At 44.4% G+C, this 13,028-nt stretch overlaps 1 protein-coding gene across 3 annotated transcripts in view; it reads left to right on the forward strand.

Moving 5' to 3' along the window:
* The window catches only part of crb1 (crumbs cell polarity complex component 1), a 70,356-nt gene that overhangs the window by 12,236 nt on the left and 45,092 nt on the right, over positions 1–13,028 (forward strand). For 2 of the 3 annotated variants that reach the window (XM_013132711.3, XM_013132712.3), the window contains exons 3-5: positions 4,598–4,793; positions 4,971–5,110; positions 5,494–5,676. In XM_013132711.3, coding sequence (XP_012988165.2) covers positions 4,598–4,793; positions 4,971–5,110; positions 5,494–5,676 — 519 coding nt within the window. Of the gene's footprint in view, positions 1–4,597; positions 4,794–4,970; positions 5,111–5,493; positions 5,677–12,629; positions 12,799–13,028 lie in introns of those variants that run through there. The other variant, XM_034293605.1, reaches the window with a different exon arrangement.

The raw sequence follows: 13,028 nt of genomic DNA on the forward strand, positions 1-13,028 counted from the left end.
CTAGTTTGCATTTTATATGCATATTACTCCCATACTTGCCATATCTATTATATTCAATACTACTACAAATATTGCTTCTAGGTTACAGTACTCTTTTTAAACTGTTGCTATGTAGTGTTATGTATATTATTGCTTTATCCTCTTGCAATATTTTTGCTGCAAGTAAATTTTTCTTCTTAAGTTCTCACTATGTAGTTGTACTGTGCTATTGCCACCATTCATAAGCTTACAGCAATAATATACAATGGGAAGAACAAGTATTTGATAACCTGCCGACTTTGCAGGTTTTCCCACTTACAAAGCATGTAGAAGTCTGTAATTTTTATCATATGTACTCTTCAACTGTGAGTGACGGAATCTAAAACAAAAATCCAGAAAATCACATTGTGTGATTTTTAAGTAATTAATTTGCATTCTATTGCATGACATAATTATTTGATACATCAGAAAAGCAGAACTTAATATTTGGTACAGAAGCCTTTGTTTGCAATTACAGAGATCATACGTTTCCTGTAGTTCTTGACCAGGTTTGCACACAGTGCAGAAGGGATTGTGGGCCACTCCTCCATACAGATCTTCTCCAGATCCTTCAGGTTTCGGGGCTGTCGCTGGGCAATACGGACTTTCAGCTCCCTCCAAAGATTTTCTATTGGGTTCAGTTCTGGAGACTGGCTAGGCCACTCCAGGACCTTGAGATGCTTCTTACGGAGCCACTCCTTAGTTGTCCTGGCTGTGTTTTTTGGGTCGTTGTCATGCTGGAAGACCCTGCCATGACCTATCTTCAATGCTCTTACTGAGGGAAGGAGGTTGTTGGCCAAGATCTCGCGATACATGGCCCCATCCATCCTCCCCTCAATACGGTGCAGTTGTCCTGTCCCCTTTGCAGAAAAGCATCCCCAAAGAATGACGTTTCCCCCTCCATGCTTTACGGTTGGGATGGTGTTCTTGGGGTTGCACTCATCCTTCTTCTTGCATGGAGCCCCAGACCGAGGGAGATTGACCATCATCTTGAACCTCTTCCATTTTCGAATAATTGTTTTCTAAACAGTTGTTGCCTTCTCACCAAGCTGCTTGCCCATTGTCCTGTAGCCCATCCCAGCCTTGTGCAGGTCAAAACTTTATCCCTGATGTCCTTACACAGCTCTCTGGTCTTGGCCATTGTGGAGAAGTTGGATTCTGTTTGATTGACTGTGTGGACAGTTGTCTTTTATATAGGTAACGAGTTCAAACAGTTGCAGTTAATACAGGTAATGAGTGGAGAACAGGAGGGCTTCTTAAAGAAAAACTAACAGGTCTCTGAGAGCCGGAATTCTTACTTGTTGGTAGGTGATCACATACTTATGTCATGCAATAAAATGCTAATTAATTATTTAAAAATCATACAATGTTATTTTCTGGAGTTTTGTTTTAGATTCCGTCTCTCACAGTTGAAGTGAAACCTATGACCTATGAAAATTACAGACCTCTACATGCTTTTTAGGAAAACATGCTAAATCAGCAGTGTATCAAATACTTGTTCTCCCCATTGTATATCAATATTATTGAATAACTCTACCAATTGCTGCTAGTTTACACTGTTATGTATATTACTTCCATACTTGCCATACCTAAACGTTCATGCAATTCATGCTCAATAATAAAGTAATGATCAAAAATTACAAAATGTCATCTTCAAAAATGTAAAATAATACAAATCTAAAATAGGATGTTAAGTTGTCCTATTGACTTTTTTCATAAAACAGAGACTTGCCATACATATTATTATTAATCATATTATATTATTTAAAATTCCAAAGAAAGGCCAGTGTTTTTATGTGATGAAAAAAACTGTCAGCTATTGTTAGAATGAAGCCATAACAGATTGGGCTGATGATAGTTACTAAATGTAATACAATTAGGGGACAATGTTGGATTTTACTACATTGTAATGGAATCAATGGGGCAAGATCATTGTCTTCGGAATAAAAACATCTACTAGGATGTGTTTATCCACATTTGGACAAAGAAACAGCTAATCTTCTGGGAGTGTATCATTTTAATCAGCTCTCATCCATGTGCACAAGTACAGTGGATATAAAAGTCTACACACCCCTGTAAAAATGCCAGGTTCTTGTGATGTAAAAGAATGAGACAAAGAGAAATCATGTCAGAACTTTTTCCACCTTAAATGTGTCCTGTAACATGAAACAATTCAATTGAAAAAAAACCTGAAATCTTTGAGGGAAAAAATCACAATAACCTGGTTGCACAAGTGTGCACACCCTTAAACTAATACTTTGTTGAAGCACCTAACGGACGCCAGAGGTTTTTGTGCCAAAATTGCCTGGTATTTGGAACTGTTCATAATTCCCTCCACTCTGACTAAGGCCCTGGTTCCAGCTGAAGAAAAATAGTCCCAAAGCATGATGCTGCCACCACCATGCTTCTCTGTGGGTATGGTGTTCTTTGGGTGATGTGCAGTGTTATTTTTGCGCCAAAAAATGCTTCTGTATTGCCACCCTACCCCATAGCCCATTCATATGAAGAATACGGAATATTGTTGTCACATGTAGCACACAGCTAATTTTTTAGGACAATTTTAGGTAAGTAAGTCATTGACTAAAATCTAGATTTTATTTACAGAAAACGAAGAATGCATTTTTCATTTATTCCATTGACTTATGTAACCCAAAATGCTGGTCTGCTCTGTCTAGTCTGTTTTGTGTTTGTTTGCGTTAGCTTACCTTACATATAAACACTTACATATAAACACATGCCAGTCATTTTTTATATATGTTATAATTATATAACAAATTAATATTTATCTCAAACCCATATTCTCAATCAGCAGCTTAGTACTGATTTACAGTATCATGGATGTGACAGGGAACCTGATAGAACACAGACAGAAGGGATTTATCACTGGTAATTATATCAGGAACCAGAAATAAACAACAACCATGCAAAAAGAGTACATGGGATTCAGGGACAATGCCAAAGGAGTGGCGGACCGGGGTGGTGGTGGTTCCCCTGTTCAAAAAGGGGGACCAGAGGGTGTATGCCAATTACAGGGGTATCACACTTCTCAGCCTACCTGGGAAAGTATACTCTAAGGTTCTGGAAAAGAGGGTTCGGTAGATAGTCGAACCTCAGATTGAAGAGGAACAATGCAGATTACGTCCTGGTCGCGGAACAACCGACCAGCTCTTTACACTTGCAAGGATCCTGGACGGGGTTTGGGCATATGCCCATCCAGTCTACATGTGTTTTGTGGATCTGGAGAAAGCTTATGACAGGGTCCCCCGAGAGATACTGTGGGAGGTGCTGCAGGAGTATGAGGTGAGGAGGTCCATTTTGAGGGCTATCCAATCCCTGTACGTCCAAAGTGAGAGCTGTGTTCGGGTTCTCGGTAGTAAGTCGGATTCGTTCCAGGTGGGTGTCGGCCTCCGCCAGGGCTGCGCTTTGTCACCAATCCTGTTTGTAACTTTCATGGACAGGATATCGAGGCGTAGTCGGGGTGGGGAGGGGTTGCAGTTTGGTGGGCTGGGGATCTCATCGCTGCTTTTTGCGGATGATGTGGTCCTGGTGGCATCATCTGTCTGTGACCTTCAGCACTCACTGGACCGGTTCGCAGCCGAGTGCGAAGCGGTTGGGATGAGGAGAAGCATCTCTAAATCTGAGGCCATGGTTCTCAGCAGGAAACCGATGGAGTGCCTCCTCCGGGTAGGGAATGAGGCGTTACCCCAAGTAAAGGAGTTAAAGTATCTCAGGGTCTGGTTCGCGAGTGAGGGGACAATGGAGCAGGAGATTGGCCGGAGAATCAGAGCAGCGGGGGCGTTATTGCATTCGCTTTACCGCACTGTTGTGACAAAAAGAGAGCTGAACTGGAAGGCAAAGCTTTTTACCGGTCAATTTACATTTCTAACCTCACCTATGGTCATGACCGAAAGGCTGAGTCATGACCGAAAGAACTAGATCGCAAGTACAAGCAGCTGAAATGGGTTTACTCAGAAGGGTGGCTGGCTTCTCCCTTAGAGATAGGGTGAGAAGCTCAGTCATCCATGAGGAACTCGGAGTAGAGCCGCAGCTCCTTTGCATCGAAAGGAGCCAGTTGAGGTGGTTCGGGCATCTGGTAAGGATGCCCCCAGGACGTCTCCCTAGGGAGGTGTTCCAGGCACGTCCAGCTGGGAGGAGACCTCGGGGTAGGCCCAGGACTAGGTGGAGAGATTATATTTCGACACTGGCTGCTGCCCCCGTGACCCGATACTGGATAAGCGGTTGAAGATGAGATGAGATTACTCTAGAATTAATTATGCTGGATTTCAGAAATAATATTGCTGGTCAGTCAGTTGATAGTAGATAGTGTATAGTATTAATAGTTGAAATAGCTTTATATAGTATTGATAGCTTTATTGCAGGTGGAATGTATGTTTAAGCTGATCAGTCAAACATTTCACAATGAGTATTATCTCCACATGTACAGTACAAGTCAAAGGTTTGAACCCAACTGGCACTGTACATGTTGACATTCTATTCATGTTTCTTTAATTCATGGTTTGGCTAGTGTATTTTGAATTACCAGAGCCCATGAGACTGACCCATTTGACCGATGTTCCAGGATCCACCTGTGAGATCCAGATTGACGAGTGTCAATCACAGCCCTGCCTCAACAGTGGGAGTTGTCATGACTACATCAACCATTTCTCATGCAACTGCATGCCTGGTTTCCAGGGAGATCGCTGTGAAATCAATGTAGATGAGTGTCAAGACCAGCCATGCCTAAATGGGGCTCTGTGTATTGATGGGGTAAATGGGTAAGTTGTGTTTGTGTGTGTGTGTGTTTTTGAGTGTGTGACATTTACATTAATGTGTGTTGTGGAGTAAAACAAGAAACAGCTGGAAAATGCCTGCTTTCAAAACTGCCCTTTATACTGGAAAAGTAATTGACGCTGAAACAGAAAAATCTGTTACAAAACATCCTTATCTTTCAGGTACAGCTGTGACTGCTCTTTGACTGCTTTCACTGGCCAACACTGCGAAACCCCTTCGCCGCAGTGCACATCCCAACCCTGCCTCAACAGTGCCACCTGTCTGGAGGATTATGGGAACTACAAATGTGACTGCTTGCCAGGTACAGTACAGTCACACTGTGGGCACTTCATTGGTTACACATTTTTATTCCACCTACAGCACCTCTCAATCAGAGTAAGGTAAAGTAAAGTGAAAAAGTGGAACAGTGGATTAGAGTAGAGATGGTAGGAGTGAGCGTGTGGGTTTGTAATAGAGTAGTCATGTAGATTACTGGCTCCCTGCTAAAGTGGCTTGTGCCTGTCTGCCTGCCTGAATGCTTGGGTAAAATGACAACAGCACTTGCTCAAACAAATGCGCTGTTCTCCCACTATGAGGAATATCCTTTTGTTTTCCTGAGAAATCTAGAGGGTTGTGTGCCTCTGCATTGGAGTCCATGTATATGTGCACACATGGATGTTGTATTTCTACATGTGTCCTGCCCAGGGTTCAAGGGTCGGCAGTGTGAGGTGGATGTGAGTGAGTGCAGCAGCAGTCCCTGTATGTACGGGGGCGCATGCATAGAACTGTCCTGGCAGAGTCTGTATGGTTCAGAGCCTCTGCTTCCAGACCACTACGACCCTCAGCATGCCACAGGCTTCATCTGTCACTGCAATTCAGGAACCACAGGTAATAACCCATGCAGACATTGAATGAATGAATGATCACTGATAAACAAACTGGGTGCTGGAAAATGCTTTGCTATGTTTGCCACAACAAGAGCAAGGCTGGGCTGAGCCCCAGCAATCTTCATTATACAATAATCTGATGATGGTACAGTAACTCAAAAAGGTTGGGAAACACTGGCTTAAGCTTAAACTGCAGGGTTTGACATGAGGAGGGGCTGGGTGGGTCCAATACCCTCCATAAGGCTGTTGGGAGCCCCCATAATAAAAAGTTTGGGGTGGTCCCATAAAAACGTATTTTAACACTCATTAAAATCATCAATAATGATTGTGAAAATGATTGGTCTTCAAGGACGCTTTATAATTTTCAGCAATCATTTATTTATCCGGTGGCGTATGGCTGCAGTCCGGGTAGCCTGGATAAAAGTCTCGGATCGGCCAGAAATTCTTACGGTATATTCACACTTTTTGCGATATTTTTGAAAGCTGGAGCTAGAATCGCCCAGAGTGCTTTGCTTGCAAGGGGCAAACTCTGAGGCTGAACCGGAAGTGCCAAAAACTGCAATTCATCGAATGGCAACTTGAGTCTGGCTGCAAAAGGGAGCAATTTCCATAGATCTCTATGGCAAAATGCCCAAATTTACAGCAGAAATAAACATGTTTACAGCCTGTTTCAAAAAAACATTTTTCGTGTATATTGCTTATTTCCCCCTTTTGGACAATGGTTGGGGGGGGTTAAATAACTTATCTGTTTAAATTATTTTAAGTCTTATAATTAAGGGGCGTTGCCTATTGAGTGACAGGTGTGGTGCTGGCACTGTCACTCGTGTCACTCTTAGCGTTTTGTCATTTCTGGTATCGCCTCAGCTAACTCCAGTCACTATCAAGTAACGTTATAATCAAGTGACATGCAAAGAAACAACTCTTAACCATACAGTCTATGCTCATAACTAAAGTTATGTGAAAATCTAATATCTAATCTGCAAGTCTCAACCTATTATCTATCGTCTCGACAAAATCTAGGCCTGAAATGCAAAATTAACACATTAATATATAATAAAACGCTGAAGTATTTTAAGCATTTAAGTTTATTTGTATAGTTTCAGGGTAACTTGCCTCAAGTCTAAGCTGGTAACATTATGGTGACAGGCTACCAAGCGCCGGGTAAAAACTGCTAGCAACACAGAGTAGCATACTGGTAGCATTTAGCCTAGCTTCTTAGCCTTTGTTAAACAGGCACCTCAGCTGCACCCATGCCCCACCTCTTCGTCCATTTTTGGTTATCAGTGAGTTAGGGTGAGTGACGCACTGCAAAGTTGGCGACGGCCATCTCTGTCAAATATGCAAGTATATCCAGCTGTAGCCGCAGCACTATGGAGTTAGATATCTGCCAAAAGGTTAAGCGTACGTATTGTTGGAATGCATTCGTAAATTGATATGATCGTAAAAAAGGTCAGACTTAAAACATGAAACAATAAGCATGAATTAGATCTGTGAACGTACAAACACCCTTTTACGACGTTTCACATGTTAAATGATTACTTTATGTCTCCATTTATTTGTTTACAAATCGTTTTTCTACGTACAAACTTTTGTCATTAATCTGGCACCAGCAAATATATGAACCAAACCTAGCTCTTCAAAACTTTGAAGCTAGCTAGCAACAATAATTTGGACCGCTAGCCCAGTGTTCAACCATAACATTACTATTCCGGATTTCATGTTCAAAATAAAATAGTTGTTTTTTTAGGCTGCATAATGACATTACACCAGTAGGCTATCAAGCATTTAGGCTTTAGGTAAAATACATGTGTGAAAATGACAAGGACACAGTATACCCTTGCATAGAATAGCTTTAGGTACGATAAATGTGTGAAAATGACAAGGACACAGTATACCCTTGCATAGAATAGCGTAAGGTAAGATACATGTGTGAAAATGACAAGGACACAGTATACCCTTGCATAGAATAGCGTTAGGTAAGATACATGTGTGAAAATGACAAGGACACAGTATACCCTTGCATAGAATATCTTTCTGAGCTGGCATATGCTATTTAAAAGCTGTGTTCTGTCCATATTATTTATGATGGCTGTATGTGGCCTGGAACATCTGTAGTAATTGCTTAACATTTCGGGCCGTCTGAATGTGTGCGCGGACCTAATGTCTCTGGGAGGCCTCCATCACGACGAGTGGCGCCTCCACCCGGACATCGTCTCCCTCATCTGGCAGAGGTTTGGTGAAGCCCAGGTGGACCTATTTGCATCCCGACAGAACGCACATTGCCATCTGTGGCTCTCCCTGTCTCAGACAGATCACCTCCCTCTGGGGGTGGACGTGTTTGCGCACCCCCCCGGCCTTGGTCGAGGCAGCGGCTCCAGGGCAGGAGAGGGCGCCGCGGGATGAGGCTGCGGCTCCAGGGTAGGAGAGGGCGCCGCAGGATGAGGCTGCGGCTCTAGGGCAGGAGAGGGCGCCGCGTAATGAGGCGGCTTCAGTGGGCTCGGGCGGCGGTGGCCAGTCTTAGGCGGGCTTGGGCGGTGGCAAAAACAGGGCAGCAAGGGGAGCTGACGGAGGTGACCACTGGGGAGCAGGAGGAGCTGGCAGCGGCGACCACTGGGCAGCAGGCAACAGTCAGCGCCTTGGAGCTGGCACCGGTTGCGTTGGTTGCTCCAGGCTTCCCACCCCTCTGGGTTGCCCCCATAGCCCGTCGTCGTCTCCTACGGGGTCGCGGAACCAGGGTTGGGGTTCGTGCTGGCATCTTGTAGCCCCCTGCCAGCCTCTGGGAAAGCTGGAACCAGCTGGAACTGCACTGGGTCCCACCCCAGAACCCCTTCCGTCTCGTCGTCATCCCAATAGTCATACTTCGCCTCCGAGTCATCCGACGAGAGGGAGGCCAATCCCCAGTTCCCCTTCCAGGTGTACTCCCCTCTCGTCGAACGAATCAGAGGGGAGTAGTCGGAATAAGCGCAGAGACACCGAGCTTCCTCCTCCGGCGTCTCCGGCTTCTCCCACGGCCACAGGTAGTTATCCCTGTGACCATGCCGGGTTTTGGTAGCTTGCCTGCGGGTTCCTTTTCGGTCGGTCATTCTGTCAGGGTTGGTGTAGTGGTGGAGAGGGAGGAACCAGGTACAGGCAGGAACTATATGCTATTTTCGAGCTTTGTTAATGGAATCAAGAAGCTGTATTTAGGTTGCACATTGAATAATTTGAGCTCAGGTGACATTTAAAAACAAGATTAATTTACAATTTTTATATTCCATTTAAAGGAATTGAACGTTTTTTGGAGTCACAGGCAACATTGTCATGTGATTTATTTATCTCAGTTAGCGTACATTTATTTTAACTTGATCAATGGAACAATGCAGAACACTGCATTTGTACAAGAATCTGATTTTGTGTAAGTTTACATATTAATTTCAAATGCAAAGCAGGTAGGCTGTGAAGGAGGGTCTTTCACATATTTTATATTTGATATTTAAAACAATTATAAGTTGTTATTCTGTAGACGTACGTATTGTGGCAAATGACAGGGAGAGGTGAGGGGTGTTGTGATTGAGGGAAGATACCTGGGGGCCCACTGGCTCCACCCCCGGGCCTTATATGGACTTCCTGCCCCAACGAGGGACAGCTGAGCAGCATTAAGCCGCTGAGTGTTTCGGGATAAAGGAAGGAACGGAAGAGGGCGGGTGAGAGAGAGTGTGGTATGGAGAGCAGGTATAACGATAACCTTATCAGTGTGATTGCCTGTTACCTCGGGATGAAGGACCAAGAACAAAGAGAATGGACTAAGGACGGTGAACGGGTTGACAGACTCCCCTTTATTTTCCTCCACCCGACCCTAATAAATACCCCACCTGCATTCTGACTGTGCTTTCTGTGTTGTTGTTGTTGATCTTGGTGATATGGGAATACCACCGCCCTGAGTCCGCTACAGTATGCAGTGTTATTTATTATAATTATTGCTTTTAGTGTATGTTTTTAAAGTAAAATCGTATACCATTATTGGTGGGTGGAGCCAAGCAACCCAGGTGGATGCAATTATGTACTTTGGACAGAGCCTTTTAAATGGGGTTTTGGTAGAGTCTGGGGTAGAATGTCCATGTTTTGAGCCATGCAGTTTTAGGCTTGTGCTTTCAAATCATGTTGGAAGCCTGCAGTTTTAAATTATAGACTGTTTTTGAGTTTTTGTTCTTCGTTTTTCCAAAAACCTTTTAAAATGAAGTATGACCAGCTTCGTCCCACAGGCTAATACAGAGCCAGAGCGTAGCCGAATGGATTCCTCGTATACTCGTAGACCCTGCCCTGAAAGGCAAACCGGAAAAACTTCCTGTGCCTGCGAACAATCGGGACATGGAAGTAAGCATCCTTGAGGTCTATGCTCAAACAGAAATCCCCCGGCAGGAAGGCTTCCAGCATGCGACTGGTGGTGAGCATACTGAACGGTCATTTGGCTTTGTGAGCATTCAGATTGCGCAAATCCAAGATCGGCCTCACTCCTCCCGTCCTCTTGGGGACCAGGAAGTAAAGGAAGTAAAAGCCGTCCTGCTTAAGATCCTCCGGGACCTCGGAGATTGCTCTTTTGCTCAGCACGCTCTGTCGGGTGATGACATTACCGTCTCCCCTATACCAGAGAAGCAGGGTGGAGCCGAGCGAAACCGGTCGTATTACCCAGCCTGATCGTTCGATCGAGCCAGGCTGACATGGTACACTGCTGACGCCACTCCCAATAACGCTCTGAGAGAGGAAGAGCATGAAGTTGGGGGGTGCTGGTCAGGAAAAGTTTGAATTCCTTCTCTGCCCTTACCGCTGCCGAGCTCGAACCAAGAGGAAGAGACACGGCCCAAGGAGGGCAGAGAGAGAAAGGGATGAGAAAAAACAGTAGAAAAATTAGGTGCCGTGGTGGGATGAGAAGCCACCACGGTAACGTCTGTAACAACGGGTGAAATCTCAGGACGCTCTGTAACCCACGAGTGGCGGGAGAGAGAGGAAACCGTCATTTGCATACGCAAACGTTTCCCAGACGACGAGTGAATGTAAACACAATCCTGCAACGTTGTTTGCCACTGCCATGGCCTGTGATCCCAGAACGTAAACTTTATCCCACAAGCTGCCCTGAGTAGTGGTCCTTGGTGGATGGCAGGGCGGGCTTCTTCCCGGACCAGCCCCAGGAAGGCAGGAAATGCGCAGCCAGCTCGGGCTCTAAAGGACGGATGGCCGAGCTGATGGGAGTCTGCCTACCGTAGACCCTGTTGAAGGTGGCGTAGGCTTTAAAACCACGGACCTGAGGTGCAGGGAAGTCCACCGGTTTCATACCCTCCGCCCAGGATCCGAAGGTCATGTTGGAAGGCTCCTTCGGCGCAGGCAGAGGAGGCAGAGGCAGCTGGATGCGTAGAGCTGCCCTCTCAATCATGCCCGCAAACTCCACGCAAAGAGGGGGCGGGCGGAGAGAAACAGCAGAGGAGAGGTCGTCCTCCAGCTCTCCCCGGAGAGAGGGAGAAGCGCAAGATCCGCTAACACAACCCATGTGGGAAGAGAATGGGTCAGCCTGCATCAGAGGAGTCGGGTCCCGCGAAGGAGCGTCCTCCTCAGACATCTTGTCGGTGCTGAAACTCAAGACGGCAAAGACGTCCACCTCCTGTGTTTCTTCATGTTGAGACGCCGAGCTAAAGAACGTTGACTGCAAAAATTCTCAGGCTGAAGTAGAGTAATCAGTAGACAATCAGCAAGTGTTTGCTGAATAAAAAGGGAGCGCATTCTCTGGGCTCACGTGTCCTATATAGGGGCAGGCGTGCCCTGATTGGCTATCGCATCTTGCATAATGAGTTTTCAGTACGGCCACGGACGCAGCCAGGGTAAAACTCTAGGGGCGGAGCTCCACGACATATAACATATACCGTATACTGTCCTACCACTTTAATTGCCTTGGTAACCAGTTTATAAGAGCTATAAGGCACAACTGTGATGTGTCGTGCAAAAGAACAGATCTTAGCTGTGGTATATTGGCCATATACCTCACCCCCATCCCTAATATCTTACCCATACCACAGCCTTTAGCCAATCTGAATTCGGGATTGAAACTACCCAGTTTATAATAGAGAATATGACTGGTTGGTTGGACCAATCAAAATACTGCATCAATTTATAATCAACATGGATACATCTAAATAAATGCAAATAAAACAACTAAAACAAAAGCTAATGCAGCCAGCATTAACTGTTAATACCTTATATCCCAACAGAAATACTATATATTTTTTGTTTTCAGGGACAGGCAAAGCAAAGGCTTTCTTGGAGTAATGTATTGTCCAAACACAGAGCAGATGCAAGTTACCTGACAACTTTGGAAATGTTGGGGAAAACAACACTGTTGCGTTTATAATTTTGTTAGATAGGTAACGTGTTAGCTTAGATTATTTGAGCTATAAAATGTCACCATACACAGCTGCAGGACAGTATTTTCTCCCAGACAATAACCGCACGAGTCCATGACTGCATTAGATAGATTTAAATTGACTGCATAAGTCAATTTAACCACTATACATTATGCTCACATACGTTTGGATATTGATGTTGGTCAATACCTATTGCATATTTGGGGTCAAACAGAATAATCATAATAATATAATAAAAATGATCAGCAATGTTTCAAAACTATATAACAGGTACCAAGCATGTTTGGTGCTGGTTTGGTCCTAATTATGTTTTCACCCATTCACAGGTTAACACTCTTTTCTTACAAAATAGGAATATTCTAGTCACCTTGCTTACGCATGCATTTGATCTGCTAGTAGGGTTCAGAAGGTAATGACTAGCGGCTGTGTCTCTTCAAACACTGTTCTATAATTGACTCCCCTGCAGTCTCCAGTATTCACTCTGTAAAATGGCACTAATTGCATTAGTGTTAATCCTGAGGATCTGGCTTTCCCAGACTCCTGGCTGCAGGAGGATTCAGTTGTATATGGTTTGATAGGACAGAGACTGCTGGCTTCTATGGTCAAAATGGGATTCTGCATACAGTCCTAGTTTACTTCTAGAGACCAGGGTGTCTTATTGGTGGGAAACTCATAAACCGGCGCAATGCCAAATGTGGAAGCGTGGATTTGGAGCATGCTATTGCTAGGTGCAGGTATGTTTCTCTATATGCTTCATATATGTGACTGTTTAATTTTTTATGAGAATACATTATTTGGTTGAAATACCAGTGTTATACACTCTCAGTTAACTAAATTAAATGTTGTAATTATTGCGGCTTTCCCATCTTTGCTGTTTGTTGTGTGAAAACCTATAGTCTGTATACATTTGTTGTTATGTGTTTGCTACTATATATAAGATTGAATAGGTCTGTTGGGCTTAATA

This window comes from Esox lucius, chromosome 8 (assembly GCF_011004845.1).
Source record: "Esox lucius isolate fEsoLuc1 chromosome 8, fEsoLuc1.pri, whole genome shotgun sequence".
NCBI lineage: Eukaryota > Metazoa > Chordata > Actinopteri > Esociformes > Esocidae > Esox > Esox lucius.